At 40.3% G+C, this 16,246-nt stretch overlaps 1 protein-coding gene across 1 annotated transcript in view; it reads right to left on the reverse strand.

Annotated features, from left to right (window-relative positions):
* The window catches only part of SPTLC1 (serine palmitoyltransferase long chain base subunit 1), a 78,467-nt gene that overhangs the window by 45,681 nt on the left and 16,540 nt on the right, over positions 1-16,246 (reverse strand). The window contains exons 4-5 of the mRNA XM_030832543.2: positions 2,887-2,980; positions 2,242-2,314 (exon numbers count right to left, since the gene is read on the reverse strand). Coding sequence (XP_030688403.1) covers positions 2,242-2,314; positions 2,887-2,980 — 167 coding nt within the window. The remainder of the gene's footprint in view (positions 1-2,241; positions 2,315-2,886; positions 2,981-16,246) is intronic.

A 16,246-nucleotide genomic window follows, 5' to 3' on the forward strand; every position in this document is an offset into this window, starting at 1 on the left:
AGAAGACTTCACTATCTCTTTAAATCTTTGAGGTTTATATCTTGGATTGAATTATTCAATCAAGAAAATTAATTTAGGATGGATCAAGAGGGTTTTATGAAAAGTGAAATAAGTTGGACAGAGAAAGACAAATAGCATATGATCTCACTAATATGTGGACTCTAAAAAACAAAACAAACAAAATGAAAACAGACTCATAGATACACAGAACAAAGGGGTGGTTGCCAGAGGGAAAGGGGATCAGGGGTGGGGAAAATTAGGTGTAGGGGATTAAGAGGTACAAAGCTCCAGTTATAAAATAAATAAGCAATGGTGATGTAACACACAGCATAAGGAATATGGCCAAAAATATTGTAATAACTTTGGGGACAGACGGTTACTAGACTCCATGGTGATCATTTCATAATGTATGCATGTCAGATAACTATATACTACACCTGAAACTAACGTAATATTGTACATCAACTATATTTAAATTAAAAAAATTAATTTAAAAATCATTAAAGATCCCCCCCCCCAAGTTTGGAGGCACACAGCATCCTATTACACATATTTCAGGTGATCCAAATGAAAAACTGACTGGGCAATTAAAACAACATATTTCCATAGTTCTGGGAAAACTGGTCTTGAAGATTTGAAACTTTTTTTTCTCTAAATTTAGCAATAAATCTCTTATCAGTCTTCTCAGATTAACTCCTGAGCAAGAGCCAAGGCCACACATGCAAATAAGATCTACTAGAAAGAGAGGCTTTTAAGAAAGCAATTTCTTTACCCCACAAGCAGATCATGGAAAGAAAGCCTTGTTGATCAGATTACAACAAACAACTTTGTAAAAAAAATGCCTTTTTTAGTTTTCTAATTCTTATGAAGGAAATAATACCCTACCAGTAAAAAGCAGGCAAACAAATCATGTTTGCACTAGGCTAGAGGAAAGAGGGAGCCTCTGATCTGAGCTCTTTTAAGTCTTTGATCTTGCCATTAATATTGCAAATCAGAATACTTATTTTCTAGTTTTAGGGCTGAAATTAATTAGCTATGTGACCATGAGGAAGTCACTTAACCTCTCTGAGCTTTCTGTTCTTCTTCTGAATAGCTGGGATGCTGGAATACAAGATTTTAAAGATCCTTTCCAACTGTAGGATTCTTGGACACCAACTCCCATCATCTGTTTCCAATAAAAATAATTTAACCACTAAATTAGCTAAGGGATAAAGAAAGGTGCTCCCTTAAATAAAAACATCTTAACTGTTAAAGTGAAAAAAACAAAGACCCAGAAATGAAAATGAGTAGAGAAGACAAAAGAGACTTGCCTGGCCCCACTGTCCCCACCCTCTGACATTTTGTAAACCAGAATGTCATTTCCAGTAATATACTTATTTGGAAAATTATTTAACAACATTTTTGAAATTTTCAGAAGCAAAGAACAATATACATTTAATAAAAAACCACCATAAAATTCCAGGGTCTTCTTTGATGACTCTGATTTAGGGAGTTCATCGTGTTTGAAATCACACTCTCATCCTAATATGTAGTTAGCCCATCTCCAGGTCATCCACACACAAGGAAATCAATGATCCTTTGTCTTCATTCCAGAAAGAAAAGGGCTACACAGTCTATGACCTCCCCCATCCCCCAAATCTGTTCTCACTTTCCTTCCGGCACGTGGTGGCTGCCCAGCTAGAGCAATTTTCCAGTCCCTCTGCCGGGAGACATGACCTGGGTAATGTTCTCACCAACAGAATGTGGCCGGAATGATAAGCACCACCACCTGCCCACCTAAACAGGTACCAATGCCCTGCACTCCTGCTCCTCCATACTCATCACTTGGCTTCGGTCACACAAAGATGGTGCCCTGAGGCCTAGAGCAACGAGATAGGGAAAATCTGGGTTCCTGCATGACTACAAAGAGCAGAGCCACTCACAACCGGATGCTTCCCCTTACAACTGTCATGCACAGCAGAAACAGTCTCCTCACACCATGTCTCCTGGGGCAAATGCAACAAGAGCTCAGGCTTCGCCCTACTGAGACAGTGTGCCTTAGATACCTATGACTCTTCTCCACAACGGACAGTCAGCCCCAGACCAATGCATCTCCTACCAATGATTTCAAACACAAAATCTAGAAAGTTCACCAGCTTATTTCCACAACTAATTAAGGATACCTTTTCCAAGGAGTTTTGAAATCAAACTGAATCTTAATTCTTGAAAGCAGTAGTCTGAAAAATATGACAGAAAACATACCAAATGTGCCATAAAATCCTCTAGGTCCACAAGTTCCCACACCATACTTCTTTAGAGATGCCAAAGCTGCTGCCTTTGTGAAAGTAAAAAAAAAAAATTAGACTGTAATAATATATCTTTAACAGTTTAAAAATGACATTTCCTATTCTTTAACCCACATAGCTCCCCAGTACCCTGGCTTTTCCTTTCTTAGTACTAAGACAATTCTAACAGGATATAAAGAAAAGAGGGATGGGAAGACTTAGGTATACGACTTAAAACATGGAAAAGTTATATTAGCTTGATCATTAAAACCTGGTTAACTCAATGCATTCGTACTTTCTGGCATTTGTGGGCACAGGTCTTTCCTCAAAAAATGTTTACTGGCCCACAATCCCAACAGAAGATGAAGCAATTTCCTAGACACATCTCCCAACTATTACCTGGGTCTGGTTCATATAGTTCTCTGGTTGTCACCCACCACTAAGCCACATTAGGACACTCTTGCCTCCCTTTGTTGAAAACTAGGTTACAGCTCTGTCACTAAAGAGTAAAGAGTAAGTACTTACACAGCCCCTTCTGATATTCTGCATTTGTCTCTTATTTTATGTCCAGATGCTTATGTCAGTCATGTTATCTGTCCACTTCAGCATATGTGCTACTTACCTTGAGCCTAGGGTTATCCAACAATCCAAGAAAATTGAATGAGGCAAAGTTTATACATTCTTTTCCATTCACCACAATGTTATGGCTTGGAGGGCTGGGGAAAGAGACAGGAGTGGTATACTTCAGCAGTCATTCTTGTTACAGGACACACATTATCAGCTGTCCAGAAGAGGGAAGGTGACAGGACACACAAGTGTTGTCATTCTACTCTATTTGCCTTCTGGCCTCCTAGCTCTCTTTTTATTCTTAAAAAGTAAAATTAGACAATAGTATATTAAAAATCAGATACTCGGTCATCAATTCTACTCTTAATAGGCCACCTAGTAGTACTCAAATAAAAAAAATTGAGCTAGAATTCCAAGATGAATAGATGAATGGCAAACCGTTGCTTTAGTTTTAAAACTCACTTAAGAAAGAAGTTGCTAAATAAAGTACCTGGAATGAGACAAACAGGGAGAAAATATAAAAAGATCAAGATCAAAGGTATGAAGAGGCAGAGCAAGTAACAATCTTACAGTTAAGTGGTTTAAAAATACATGTTACTAGGACTTCCCCCATGGTCCAGTGGGTAAGACTCTGCGTTCGCAATGCAGGGGGCCTGGGTTTGATCCTTGGTGGGGAACTAGATCACACATGCATGCTGCAACTAAGAAGTCCGCATGCAGCAACTAAGACCTGGCGCAGCCAAAATAAATAAATAAATAACTATAAATAAATATTAAAAAAAAATTACATGTTATCTACAGGAAGCCACCAAAAGAATAAGTGAGCTCTGTTCCCAATTTCTAAAGTTAATGCTGGAATACCATTTAAAAGGAATCCCCCTCATCCCAAAAGGGGGGAAAACAGAGTGGCCAGTTGCACAGGAGAAGCATGGATTGAGTTCAGCTGAGACAAGAGATGGGCTCTTGAGGAGACAACCTATTATGTCCTCTGCTGACAAATACTCTAGCTTTAAGTCATGCTTCAAAAACACTAGCCAGAGCTTCCCTGGTAGTGCAGTGGTTGAGAATCTGCCTGCTAATGCAGAGGACAGGGGTTCGAGCCCTGGTCTGGGAAGATCCCATATGCCGCGGAGCAACTAGGCCCGTGAGCCACAACTACTGAGCCTGTGCGTCTGGAGCCTGTGCTCCACAGCAAGAGAGGCCGCGATAGTGAGAGGCCCGCACACCACGATGAAGAGTGGCCCCAGCTTGCCACAACTAGAGAAAGCCCTCGCACAGAAACGAAGACCCAACACAGCCAAAAATAAATAAATAAATAAGTAAACCAAAAAAAAAAAAAAAAAACACTGGCCAAACTATGGGACATGAGCTATTAAAGGGTTGTGAGATCAATTTACTTAGTCACAGCCAGCCTATTTCACCTAAAGTAAACCATAAGAATAGAATGGAATGGAAATGCACCAACAGGGCCAGGGAAAGGACGGTGGCACATAACTGTTCTACACATGCATTGCTCTGTGCACTGGGCTGCTCTGTAAAATGCACTGTGGTCAGAAAAGATTGGGAAACACCACTTTCACTAGTATGTTTTAACAGAACTGGTTTTCTATGAGAAAAATAACGAAAGATGCTGGGAAACCAGGGAAGGAAAAGAATGACTACTTGAAGTAAATTCACAAAAGCAGATGAACTCGTACAAGACTCGGTGAAAAGGACATGGCTGTGGAGTCAGGCAGATCCCATCAGTATTATGGCTACTGACCACTTCAGAAACTCAGAGATGTTACCTGGCCTGCATAAGCCTCAGTTTCATTTCTCAACTTGTTCATTATAAGAGGTGTTCATCATATTTTCTTCTTTTTTCCCTATTGCTTCAAGAGCTTCTTCTCTTTCAAATAATCCACTGTGTTATTTAGCTTCCCACTTCCCAGGACTTCTTTAGTTTCATAAGTCCACCCTGATGTGGAGGTGTTGGCACCCACAAAAAGATGAAAAAACAAAATATCCATGTAGACAAGTCTGTACTAACGGTTGCTGCTGTGAAAGTTGAGGTCATTCTACAAAAACTGTGACACACAGAGAAATCAAACTACCAGGAATAAGTACACCCAAAGGCCCTGACCAGTCGATAAGCTGCCAGCATGATGTAGGGATGTAGACATCTTGTTTCTGCCTAGCACATGGGGCAGGAAAAGAAAACAGTTTCCATGAGAACTGGAAGGCTCACACCTGTGCCCCATGCAGGCTTGCAGCAGTAAGCCAGACAGGGCACTTAACACAGGAATTCTGGAGCTGAAGACACTTCAAAGTTCCTCACAGAAGCAAATAAAACCGATACAGAAAGACATCTTCACAACAAGGCTTCAGAAGAGTCAAGGGAGGGAAAATAAAACCCTTCCAGTCAAAACCCACAACCACACTATTACCGAGAGTCAGTAATTACATAAGTGAACTTAGAAATAGGACAATGGTGCTTTACCAGAAAGAAACAAATACTACAGACCCCCATTAACAACAGGTTTGGCACTTGAGGGAGAACAGACAAACGGACGAATGAAAGAATCCAGAACTCAAGAAAATTGTGTATACAGGAACACCTCAGAGATACTCCGGGGTCGGTTCCAGACCACCACAATGAAGCAAGTATAGCAATCGAGAGAACCACATGAAGTTTTTGGTTTCCCAGTGCATATAAAAGTTATGTTTACACCATACTGTAGTCTATTAAGTGTACAGCAGCATTATGTCTAAAAAACAATGTACACACCTTAATTAAAAAATAATTTATTGGGACTTCCCTGGTGGTGCAGCGGTTAAGAATGCGCCTGCCAATGCAGAGGACACAGGTTTGATCCCTGGTCTGGGAAGATCCCACATGCCACGGAGCAACTAAGCCCGTGCTCCACAACTACTGAGCCTGCGCTCTAGAGCCTTCAAGCCACAACTACTGAGCCCATGCACTGCAATTACTGAAGCTGCATGCTCTAGGGCCCGTGTGCTGCAACTACTGAGCCCACGTGCTGCAACTACTGAAGCCTGTGTGCCTAGAGCCCGTGCTCTGCAACAACAGAAGCCACCACAGCAAGAAGCCTGTGCACCACAACGAAGAGTAGTCCCTGCTTGCCACAACTAGAGAAAGCCCGTGTGCACCAACGAAGGCCCAACACAGCCAAAAATAAATAAATAAATAATAATTTTTTGCATTGGGAGTGGCCAAGATGGCAGACTAGGAAGACCCTGCGCTCACCTCCTCCCATGGGCACACCAAAATTACGACTATTTACAGAGCAGCTATTGATGAGAATGACCTGAAGACTAGCAGACAAGATCTTCCACAACTAAAGATAGAAGGAATCACAATGAGATGGGTAGGTGAGGTGGAGACATGGTATAGTCAAGACCCATACCCGCAGGTAGGTGATCCACAAATGGGAGAATAATTACAATTACAGAGGTCATTCCCAAGGAGTGAGGGGTCTGAGCCCCACAAGAGGTTCCCCAGCCTGGGTGTCCTGCACCCGGAAGATGAACCCCCAGAACATTTGCGTTTTTTTTAAAATTTATTATTTATTTACTTATTTTATTTATTTTTGGCTGCACCGGGTCTTAGTTGAGGCATGCGGGATCTTCATTGAGGCACACGGGATTTTTCGTTGTGGCACGTGGGCTTCTCTCTAGTTGTGGTGTGCAGGTTTTCTCTTCTCTAGTTGAGGCATGCAGGCTCTGGGGTGTGTGGGCTCTCTGGTTGTGGCACAGGGGTTCCAGAGTGCGTGGGCTCTGTAGTTGGCAGCACATGGGCTCTCTAGTTGAGGCACGTGGGCTTGGTGTAGTTGTGGTGTGTGGGCTTAGTTGCAACACTGCATGTGGGATCTTAGTTCCCTGACCAGAGATTGAACCTGGGTCCCCTGCATTGTAAGGTGGATTCTTACTGGACCACCTGGGAAGTCCCAAACATTTGGTTTTGAAGGTCAGTGGAGCTTCCTCTTGGGACAGCCAGAGAGCTGTGGGAAATAGAGACTCTACTCTTAAAGGCTGCACACAAAATCTCAAACACTCCAGTATCCAAGGGCAGAAGTAATATGAAAGGAGCCTGGGTCAGACCTGCTCGCTGATCTTAGAGAGCCTCCCAGAGAGGCAGGAGGCAAATGGGACTCATCCTGGGGACACAGACACTGGCAGCAGCCACTTTTGGGAGATTATCATACCATGGCAACACTGGTATTGGCGAGTGCCATTTTTGAATCCTCACTCTAGCTTATTAGCACTGAAACTGATCCTTGCCTACCAGCTAGTCAGCACCAGTACTGGGAAACACCAGGCCAAGGAGCCAGCTGGGCCGGGACACAGTCCCACTCACCAACAGGCAGGCTATCATAGGACCCCCTGAGCCCCAGGCAATCCAGGACTAGCCCTGCCCACAAACACTAGGCCAACACTAGCTCTGGGACCCCTGGCCCTACAGCCAGCTACTTTGTGACCTGGGCCCACCCACCAGCTGCTTGGCACCAGGACTGGGACTCCCCTGGCCATGCAGCCAGCCATGCCAGGATCTGGGCATGCCTACCAGGGGCCAGCAACTTCTGCACAAGGCAGGGTCTGGCAACCAACTGGACCAAGGGCCAACCGTGGCTACCAAGCACCCATAGTAGTTAGTCAGCACACCAAAACAGAAAGACTCGCTCAGCACACACACAGGGCACACTCGGAGCACGTAGCTCTGGTGACCAGAGGGAAGTGTGCTGTTGCAAGTTTAAAGCAATATAAGACTACCTCAGGAAACAAGAAAAAGTTCAAATAAACAACCTAACCTTACACTTAAAGGAGCTACAAAAAGAACAAGTAAATCTCAAAGTTGGTAGAAGGAATGAAATAATAAATATTGGAGCAGAAATAAATGAAATAAGAGACTAAAAAACAATAGAAAAGATCAATGAAGTTAAGAGTTGGTTCTATGAAAAGACAAACAAAATTAATAAACCTTTAGCAAGACTCATCAAGAAAAAACAGGGTCCAAATCAATAAATCAGAAATGAAAAAAGAAGTTACAGACACTGCAGAAATATAATGGACCATAAGAAATTACTATGAACAACTAAACGCCAAAAAATAGACAACCTAGGAGAAATGGACAAATTCCTAGAAATGTACAACCTCCCAAGACTGAATCAGGAAGAAGTAGAAAATATGAACAGACCAATTACCAGTAATAAAACTGAATCAGTAATAAAAACTCTCAACAAACAAAAGCCCAGGACCAGAGGGCTTCACAGGTGAATTTTTCCAAACCTTTAAAGAAGGGTTAAGACCTATCCTTCTTAAACTATTCCAAAAAAACAGAAGAGGAAGGAATGTTTCTGAAATCATTCTACAAGGCCAGCATCACCCTGATACCCAAACCAGTGATATCACAAAAAAAGAACATTACAGGCCAATATCACTGATGAACATAGATGCAAAACTCCTCAACAAAATATCAGCAAACTGAATTTAACAATACATTAAAAGGATCATACACCATGATAAAATGGGATTATCCCAAGGATGCAGGGATGGTTCAATATCTGAAAATCTATCAACGTGATACATCACAATAACAAACTGAAGAATACAAATCATGAACACCTCAGTAAGGATAAAGACAAAGTCTTTGACAAAATTCAACAATCACTTATGACAAAACCTCTCAACAAAGTGGGTATAGAGGGAACATATCTCAACATAATAAAGGCCACATATGACAAGCCCATAGCTAACATACTAAATGGTGAAAAGCTGAAAGCATTACCTCTAAGATTTAGAACAAGACAAGGATGGGCAGGGTATCTGAATAGATATTTTTCCAAAGAAAACATACAGATGGCCAATAGGCACATGAAAAGATGCTCAAGATCACTAATCATCAGGGAAATGAAAATCAAGACCACAATGAAATACCACCTCACACCTGTCAAAATAGCTATCATCAAAAAGACCACAAATAGCAAATGTTGGCAAGGAAGCGAAGAAAAGGGAACCCTCACGCACTATTCATGGGAATGTAAATTGGTGCAGCCACTATGGAGGACAGTATGGAAACTCTGCAAACAATTAAAAATAGAACTATCATACAATCCAGCAATTCTACCCCTGGGTATTTACCCAAAGAAAACAAAAACACTCGTTAGAAAATATTCTTGCACCCCTATGTTCATTTCAGTATTATTTACAATAGCCAAGATGGGGTAGCAATATCTGAGTGCCCATCGATATATGTACGGAAAAAGATTTGCTATATATGCATGGTGTGTTGTGTGTTATTGAGTCATGGATATGAAATGTACAGTGTGGGGAATATAGTTAATAATTACTGTAATATCTTTGTATGGTAACTAGACTCATCAGGGTAATCATTCTGAAATGTACAAAAATATAAAATCACCATGTTGTGTGCCAGGAACTAACAGTGTTTTAAGTCAACTATACTTCAAAAAGAAACGAATAAACAGCATTTTCAGTCAATTATACTTCAAAAGGAAAAGAACTAACAGTGTTTTAAGTCAATTATACTTCAAAAAGAAACGAATAAACTCATAGGAAAAGAGATCACATCTATGGTTACCAGAGGCAGGGTGAGGGGAGGGGGAACAGGATGAAGGTCAAAAGGCACAAACTCTCAGTTATAAGATAAATAAGTACCAGTGATACAATGTACATCATGACAAATATAATTAATGCTGCTGTTAAATTATGTATGAAGATTGTTGAGAGTAACTCCTAAGAGTTTTTATCACAAGGAAAAAAATTTTTTCTATTTAATTTTGTATCTAAATGAGATGATGGATATTCACTAAACTTAATGTGGTAATCATTTCATGATGTGTTTAAGTCAAATAATTATGCTGCACACCTTAAATTTATACAATGCTATATGTCAATTATATCTCAATAAAACAAAAATTTTTTTTTCTAATTTTAAAAATTTTATTTATTTTCTAACATTTTTATTGGAGTATAATTGCTTTACAATGGTGTTAGTTTCTGCTTTATAACACAGTGAATCAGCTATACATATACATATATCCCCATATCTCCTCCTTCTTGTGTCTCCCTCCCAACCCCACCCCTCTAGGTGGTCACAAAGCAGCGAGCTGATCTCCCTGTGCTATGCAGCTGCTTCCCACTAGCAATCTATTTTACATTTAGTAGTGTATATATGTCCATGCCACTCTCTCACTTCGTCCCAGCTTACCCTTCCCCCTCCCCATGTTCTCAAGTCCATTCTCTACATCTGCATCTTTATTCCTGTCCTGCCCCTAGGTTCTTCAGAACCTTTTTTTTTTTTTTTTAAGATTCCATATATATGTGTTAGGATATGGTATTTGTTTTTCTCTTTCTGACTTACTTCACTGTGTATGACAGCCTCTAGGTCCATCCACCTCACTACAAATAACTCAATTTCGTTTCTTTTTATGGCTGAGTAATATTCCATTGTATATATTTGCCACATCTTCATCCATTCATCTATTGATGGACACTTTGGTTGCTTCCATGTTCTGGCTATTGTAAATAGAGCTGCAAAGAACACTGAAACATGACTCTTTGAATTATGATTTTCTCAGGGTATATGCCCAGTAGTGGGACTGTTGGGTCGTATGGTAGTTCTATTTGTAGTTTTTTAAGGAACCTCCATACTGTTCTCCATAGTGGCTGTATCAATTTACATTCCCACCAACAGTGCAAGAGGGTTCCCTTTTCTCCACACCCCCTCCAGCATTTATTGTTTGTAGAATTTTTGACGATGGCTATTCTGACTGGTGTGAGGTGATACCTCATTGTAGTTTTCATTTGTATTTCTCTAATGACTAGTGATGTTGAGCATCCTTTCATGTAACTATTGGCAATCTGTATATCTTCTTTGGAGAAATGTCTATTTAGGGCTTCTGCCCATTTTTGGATTGGGTGGTTTGCTTTTTTGATATTAAGCTGCATGAGCTGCTTGTAAATTTTGGAGATTAATCCTCTGTCAGTTGCTTCATTTGCAAATATTTTCTCCCCTTCTGAGGGTTGTCTTTTGGTCTTGTTTATGGTTTCCTTTGCTGTGCAAAAGCTTTGAAGTTTCATTAGGTCCCATTTGTTTATTTTTGTTTTTATTTCCCTCTCTCTAGGAGGTGGGTCAAAAGGATCTTGCTGTGATTTATGTCAGAGTATTCTGCCTATGTTTTCCTATAAGAGTCTTATAGTGTCTGGCCTTACATTTAGGTCTTTAATCCATTTTGATATTATTTTTGTGAATTGTGTTAGGGACTGTTCTGATTTCATTCTCTTACATGTAGCTGCCCGGTTTACCCAGCAACACTTATTGAAGAGGCCTTCTTTTCTCCATTGTATATTCTTGCCTCCTTTATCAAAAATAAGGTGACCATATGTGGTGGGTTTATCTCTGGGCTTTCTATCCTGTTCCACTGATCTATATTTCTGTTTTTGTGCCATTACCATACTGTCTTGATTACTGTAGCTTTGTAGTATACGCTATAGTCCAGGAGCCTGATTCCTCCAGCTCCGATTTTCTTACTCAAGATTGCTTTGGCTATTCGGGGTCTTTTGCGTTTCCATACAAATTGTAAAATTTTTTGTCCTAGTTCTGTGAAAAATGCCATTGAGTTTGATACGGATTGCAATGAATCTGTAGATTGCTTTGGGTAGTACAGTCATTTTCACAAAGTTGATTCTTCCAATCCAAGAATATGGTATATTTCTTCATCTGTTTGTATTATCTTTAACTTCTTTCATCAGTGTCTTACAGTTTTCTGCATACAGGTCTTTTGTCTCCTTAGGTAGGTTTATTCCTAGGTATTTTATTCTTTTTTTGCAATGGCAAATGGGAGTGTTTTCTTAATTTCTCTTTCAGATTTTCATCATTAGTGTATAGGAATGGAAGAGATTTCTGTGCATTAATTTTGTGTCCTGCTACTTTACCAAATTCATTGATTAGGTCTAGTAGTTTTCTGGTAGCATCTTTAGGATTCTCTATGTATACTATCATGTCATCTGCAAACAGTGACACCTTTACTTCTTCTTTTCCTATTTGGATTCCTTTTATTTGTTTTTCTTCTCTGACTGCTGTGGCTAAAACTTCCAAAACTATGCTGAATAATAGTGGTGAGAGTGGGGCTTCCCTGGTGGCGCAGTGGTTGAGAGTCCACCCGCCGATGCAGGGGACACGGGTTCATGCCCCGGTCCGGGAAGATCCTACATGCTGTGGAGTGGCTAGGCCCGTGAGCCTTGGCCGCTGAGCCTGCGTGTCCGGAGCCTGTGCTCCGCAACGGAAGAGGCCACAACAGTGAGAGGCCCGCAAACTGCAAAAAAAAAAAAAAAAAAATAGTGGTGAGAGTGGACAACCTTGTCTTGTTCCCGACCTTACAGGAAATGGTTTCAGTTTTTCACCACTGAGAACGATGTTGGCTGTGGGTTTGTCATATATGGCCTTTATTATGTTGAGGAAAGTTCCCTCTATGCCTACTTTCTGCAGGGTTTTTATCATAAATGGGTGTTGAATTTTGTCAAGATTTTTCTACATCTATTGAGATGATCATATGGTTTTCCTCCTTCAATGTGTTAATATGGGTTTATCACATTGATTTGGGTATACTGAAGAATCCCTGCAATCCTAGGATAAACCCCACTTGATCATGGTGTATGATCCTTTTAATGTGCTGTTGGATTCTGTTTCCTAGTATTCTGTTGAGGATTTTTGCATCTATGTTCATCAGTGATATTGGCCTGTAGTTTTCTTTCTGAAATCTTTGTCTGGTTTTGGTACCAGGGTGATGGTGGTCTTGTAGAATAGTTTGGGAGTGCTCCTCCCTCTGCTATATTTTGCAAGAGTTTGAGGATAGCTGTTAGCTCTTCTCTAAATGTCTGATGGAGCTTGCCTGTGAAGCCATCTGGTCCTGGGCTTTTGTTTGTTGGAAGATTTTTAATCACAGTTTCAATTTCAGTGCTTGTGATTAGTCTGTTTATATTTTCTATTTCTTCCTGGTTCAGTCTCATAAGGTTGTGCTTTTCTAAGAATTTGTCCATTTCTTCCAGGTTGTCCATTTTATTGGCATATAGCTGCTTGTAGTAATCTCTCATGATCCTTTGTATTTCTGCAGTGTCAGCTGTTATTTCTCCTTTTCATTTCTAATTCTATTGATTTGTCTTCTCCCTTTTTTTCTTGATGAGTCTGGCTAATGGTTTATCTATTTTGTTTATCTTCTCAAAGAACCAGCTTTTAGTTTTATTGATCTTTGCTATTGTGTCCTTCATTTCTTTTTCATTTATTTCTGATCTGATCTTTATGATTTCTTTCCTTCTGTTAACTTTGGGGTTTTTTTGTTCTTCTTTCTCTAACTGCTTTAGGTGTAAGGTTAGGTTGTTTATTTTAGATGTTTCTTGTTTCTTGAGGTACGAAGAAACAAGAAACATTACTATATTGCTATAAACTTCCCTCTTAGAACTGCTTTTGCTGCATCCCACAGATTTTGCATCATTGTGTCTCCATTATCATTTGTTTCTAGGTATCTTTTTATTTCCTCTTTGATTTATTCAGTGATCTGTTGGTTATTTAGTAGTGTATTGTTTAGCCTCCATGTGTTTGTAGTTTTTATAGATTTTTTCCTGTAATTGATATCTAGTCTCATAGCATTGTGGTCGGAAAAGATACTTGATATGATTTCAGTTTTCTTAAATTTACGAAGGCTAGACACAAGATACGATCTATCCTGTAAAATGTTCCATGAGCACTTGAGAAGAAAGTGTATTCTGTTGTGTTTTGATGGCAAGTCCTATATCAATTAAGTCCATCTTGTTTAATGTATCATTTAAAGCTTGTGTTTATTTTCATTTTGTATGATCTGTCTATTGGTGAAAGTGGGGTGTTAAAGTCCCCTACTATGATCGTGTTACTGTCGATTTCCCATTTCACGTCTGTTAGCATTTGCCTATGTATTGAGGTGGGTGCATAAATATTTACAATTGTTATATCTTCTTCTTGGATTGACCCCTTGATCTTTATGTAGTGTCCTTCTTTGTCTCTTGTAATAGTCTTTATTTTAAAGTCTACTTTGTGTGACATGAGAATTGCTACTCCAGCTTTCTTTCGATTTCCATTTGCATGGAATATCTTTTTACATCCCCTCACTTTCAGCCTGTATGTGTCCCTAGGTCTGAAGTGGGTCTCTTGTAGACAGTATATATACAGGTATTGTTTGTGTATCCATTCAGCCAGTCTATGACTTTTGGATGGAGCATTTAATCCATTCACGTTTAAGGTAGTTATTGATACGTATGTTCCTATTACCATTTTCTTAATTGTTTTGGGTTTGTTATGGTGGGTCTTTTCCTTCTCTTGTATTTCCTGCCTAGAGAAGTTCCTTTAGCATCTGTTGTAAAGCTGGTTTGGTGGTGCTGAATTCTCTTAGCTTTTGCTTGTCTGTAAAGGTTTTAATTTCTCCGTTGAATCTGAATGAGATCCTTGCTGGGTAGAGTAATCTTCATTGTGGATTTTTCCCTTTCATCATTTTAAATATGTTCTGTCACTCCCTTCTGGCTTGCAGAGTTTCTGCTGAAAGATCAGCTGTTAACCTTATGGGGATTCCCTTGTATGTTATTTGTTGTTTTTCCCTTGCTGCTTTTAATATTTTTTCTTTGTATTTAATTTTTGATAGTTTGATTAATATGTGTCTTGGTGTGTTTCTCCTTGGATTTATCCTGTATGGGACTCTCTGTACTTCCTGGACTTGACTGACAATTTCCTTTCCCATATTAGGGAAATTTTCAAATATAATCCCTTCAAATATTTTCTCGGTCCCCTTCTTTTTAACTTCTTCTTCTGGGACCCCTATAATTTGCATGTTGGTGCCTTTAATGTTGTCCGAGAGGTCTCTGAGCCTGTCCTCAATTCTTTTCATTACTTTTTCTTTATTCTGCTCCGCGGTAGTTATTTCCACTATTTTATCTTCCAGGTCACTTATCCGTTCTTCTGCCTCAGTTTTTCTGCTATTGATTCCTTCTAGAGAATTTTTAATGTCATTTATTGTGTTGTTCATCATTGTTTGCTCTTTACTTCTTCTAGGTCCTTGGTAAACATTTCTTGTATTTTCTCCATTCTATTTCCAAGATGTTGGATCATATTTACTATCATTACTCTGAATTTTTTAGGTAGACTGCCTAGTTCCTCTTCATTTGTTTGGTCTGGTGGGTTTTTACTTTGCTCCTTCATCTGCTGTGTGTTTCTCTGTCTTTTCATTTTGCTTAACTTACTGTGTTTGGGGTCTCCTTTTCACAGCCTGCGGGTTCATAGTTCCTGTTGTTTCTGGTGTCTGCCCCCAGTGGGTAAGGCTGGTTCCATGGGTTGTGTAGGCTTCCTGGTGGAGGGGACTGGTGCCTGTGTTCCGGTGGATGAGGCTGGATCCTGTCTTTCTGGAGGGCAGGACCACGTCCGGTGGTATGTTTTGGGGTGTCTGTGACCTTATTATGATTTTACGCAGCCTCTCTAATGGGTGGGGTTGTGTTCCTGTCTTGCTAGTTGTTTGGCATAGGGTGTCCAGCACTGTAGCTTGCTAGTCACTGAGTGGAGCTGGGTCTTAGCACTGAGATGGAGATCTCTGGGAGAGCTTTCGCTGTTTGATATTATGTGGAGCCAGGAGGTCTTTGGTGGACCAATGTCCTGAACTCGGCTCTCCCACCTCAGAGGCACAGGCCCGACACACGGCCGGAGCACCAAGACCCTGTCAGCCATACGGCTCAGAAGAAAAGGGAGAAAAAAAGGGAAAAAAAAGTTATTAAAAAAATATTAAAAATTAAAAAATTAAAAATAATAATAAAAAAAATGAAAGAGAGCAACCAAACCAAAAAAGAAAACCACCAATGATAACAAGCACTAAAAACTATAATAAAAGGAAAACAAACAAAAAAATAAAAAATGGACAGCTGGAACCCTAGGACAAATGATAAAAGCAAAGATATACAGAAAAAATTACACAAAGTCCACCACCTGAATTCTGTGATGATCTATTATTTGGTATTCCAGAGATGCAGGGTACATTAAGTTGATTGTGGAGATTTAATCTGCTGCTCCTGAGGCTGCTGGGAGAGATTTCCTTTTCTCTTCTTTGTTCGCACAGCTCCCAGGGTTTAGCTTTGGATTTGGCCCCGCCTCTGCATGTAGGTCACCTGAGGGTGTCTGTTCTTTGCTTAGACAGGACGGGGTAAAGTAGCAGCTGATTAGGGGGCTCTGGCTCACTCATGCCGGGGGGACGGAGGGGTATGGAATGCGGGGCGAGCCTGAGGTGACAGAGGCCAGCATGCTGTTGCAACAGGCTGAGGCGCACTGTGTGTTCTCCCGGGGTAGTTGTCCCTGGATCACAGGGCCCTGGCACTGGCGGGCTGCACAG

The sequence above is a fragment of the Globicephala melas genome, chromosome 6, assembly GCF_963455315.2.
Source record: "Globicephala melas chromosome 6, mGloMel1.2, whole genome shotgun sequence".
Classification (NCBI taxonomy): Eukaryota; Metazoa; Chordata; class Mammalia; order Artiodactyla; family Delphinidae; genus Globicephala; species Globicephala melas.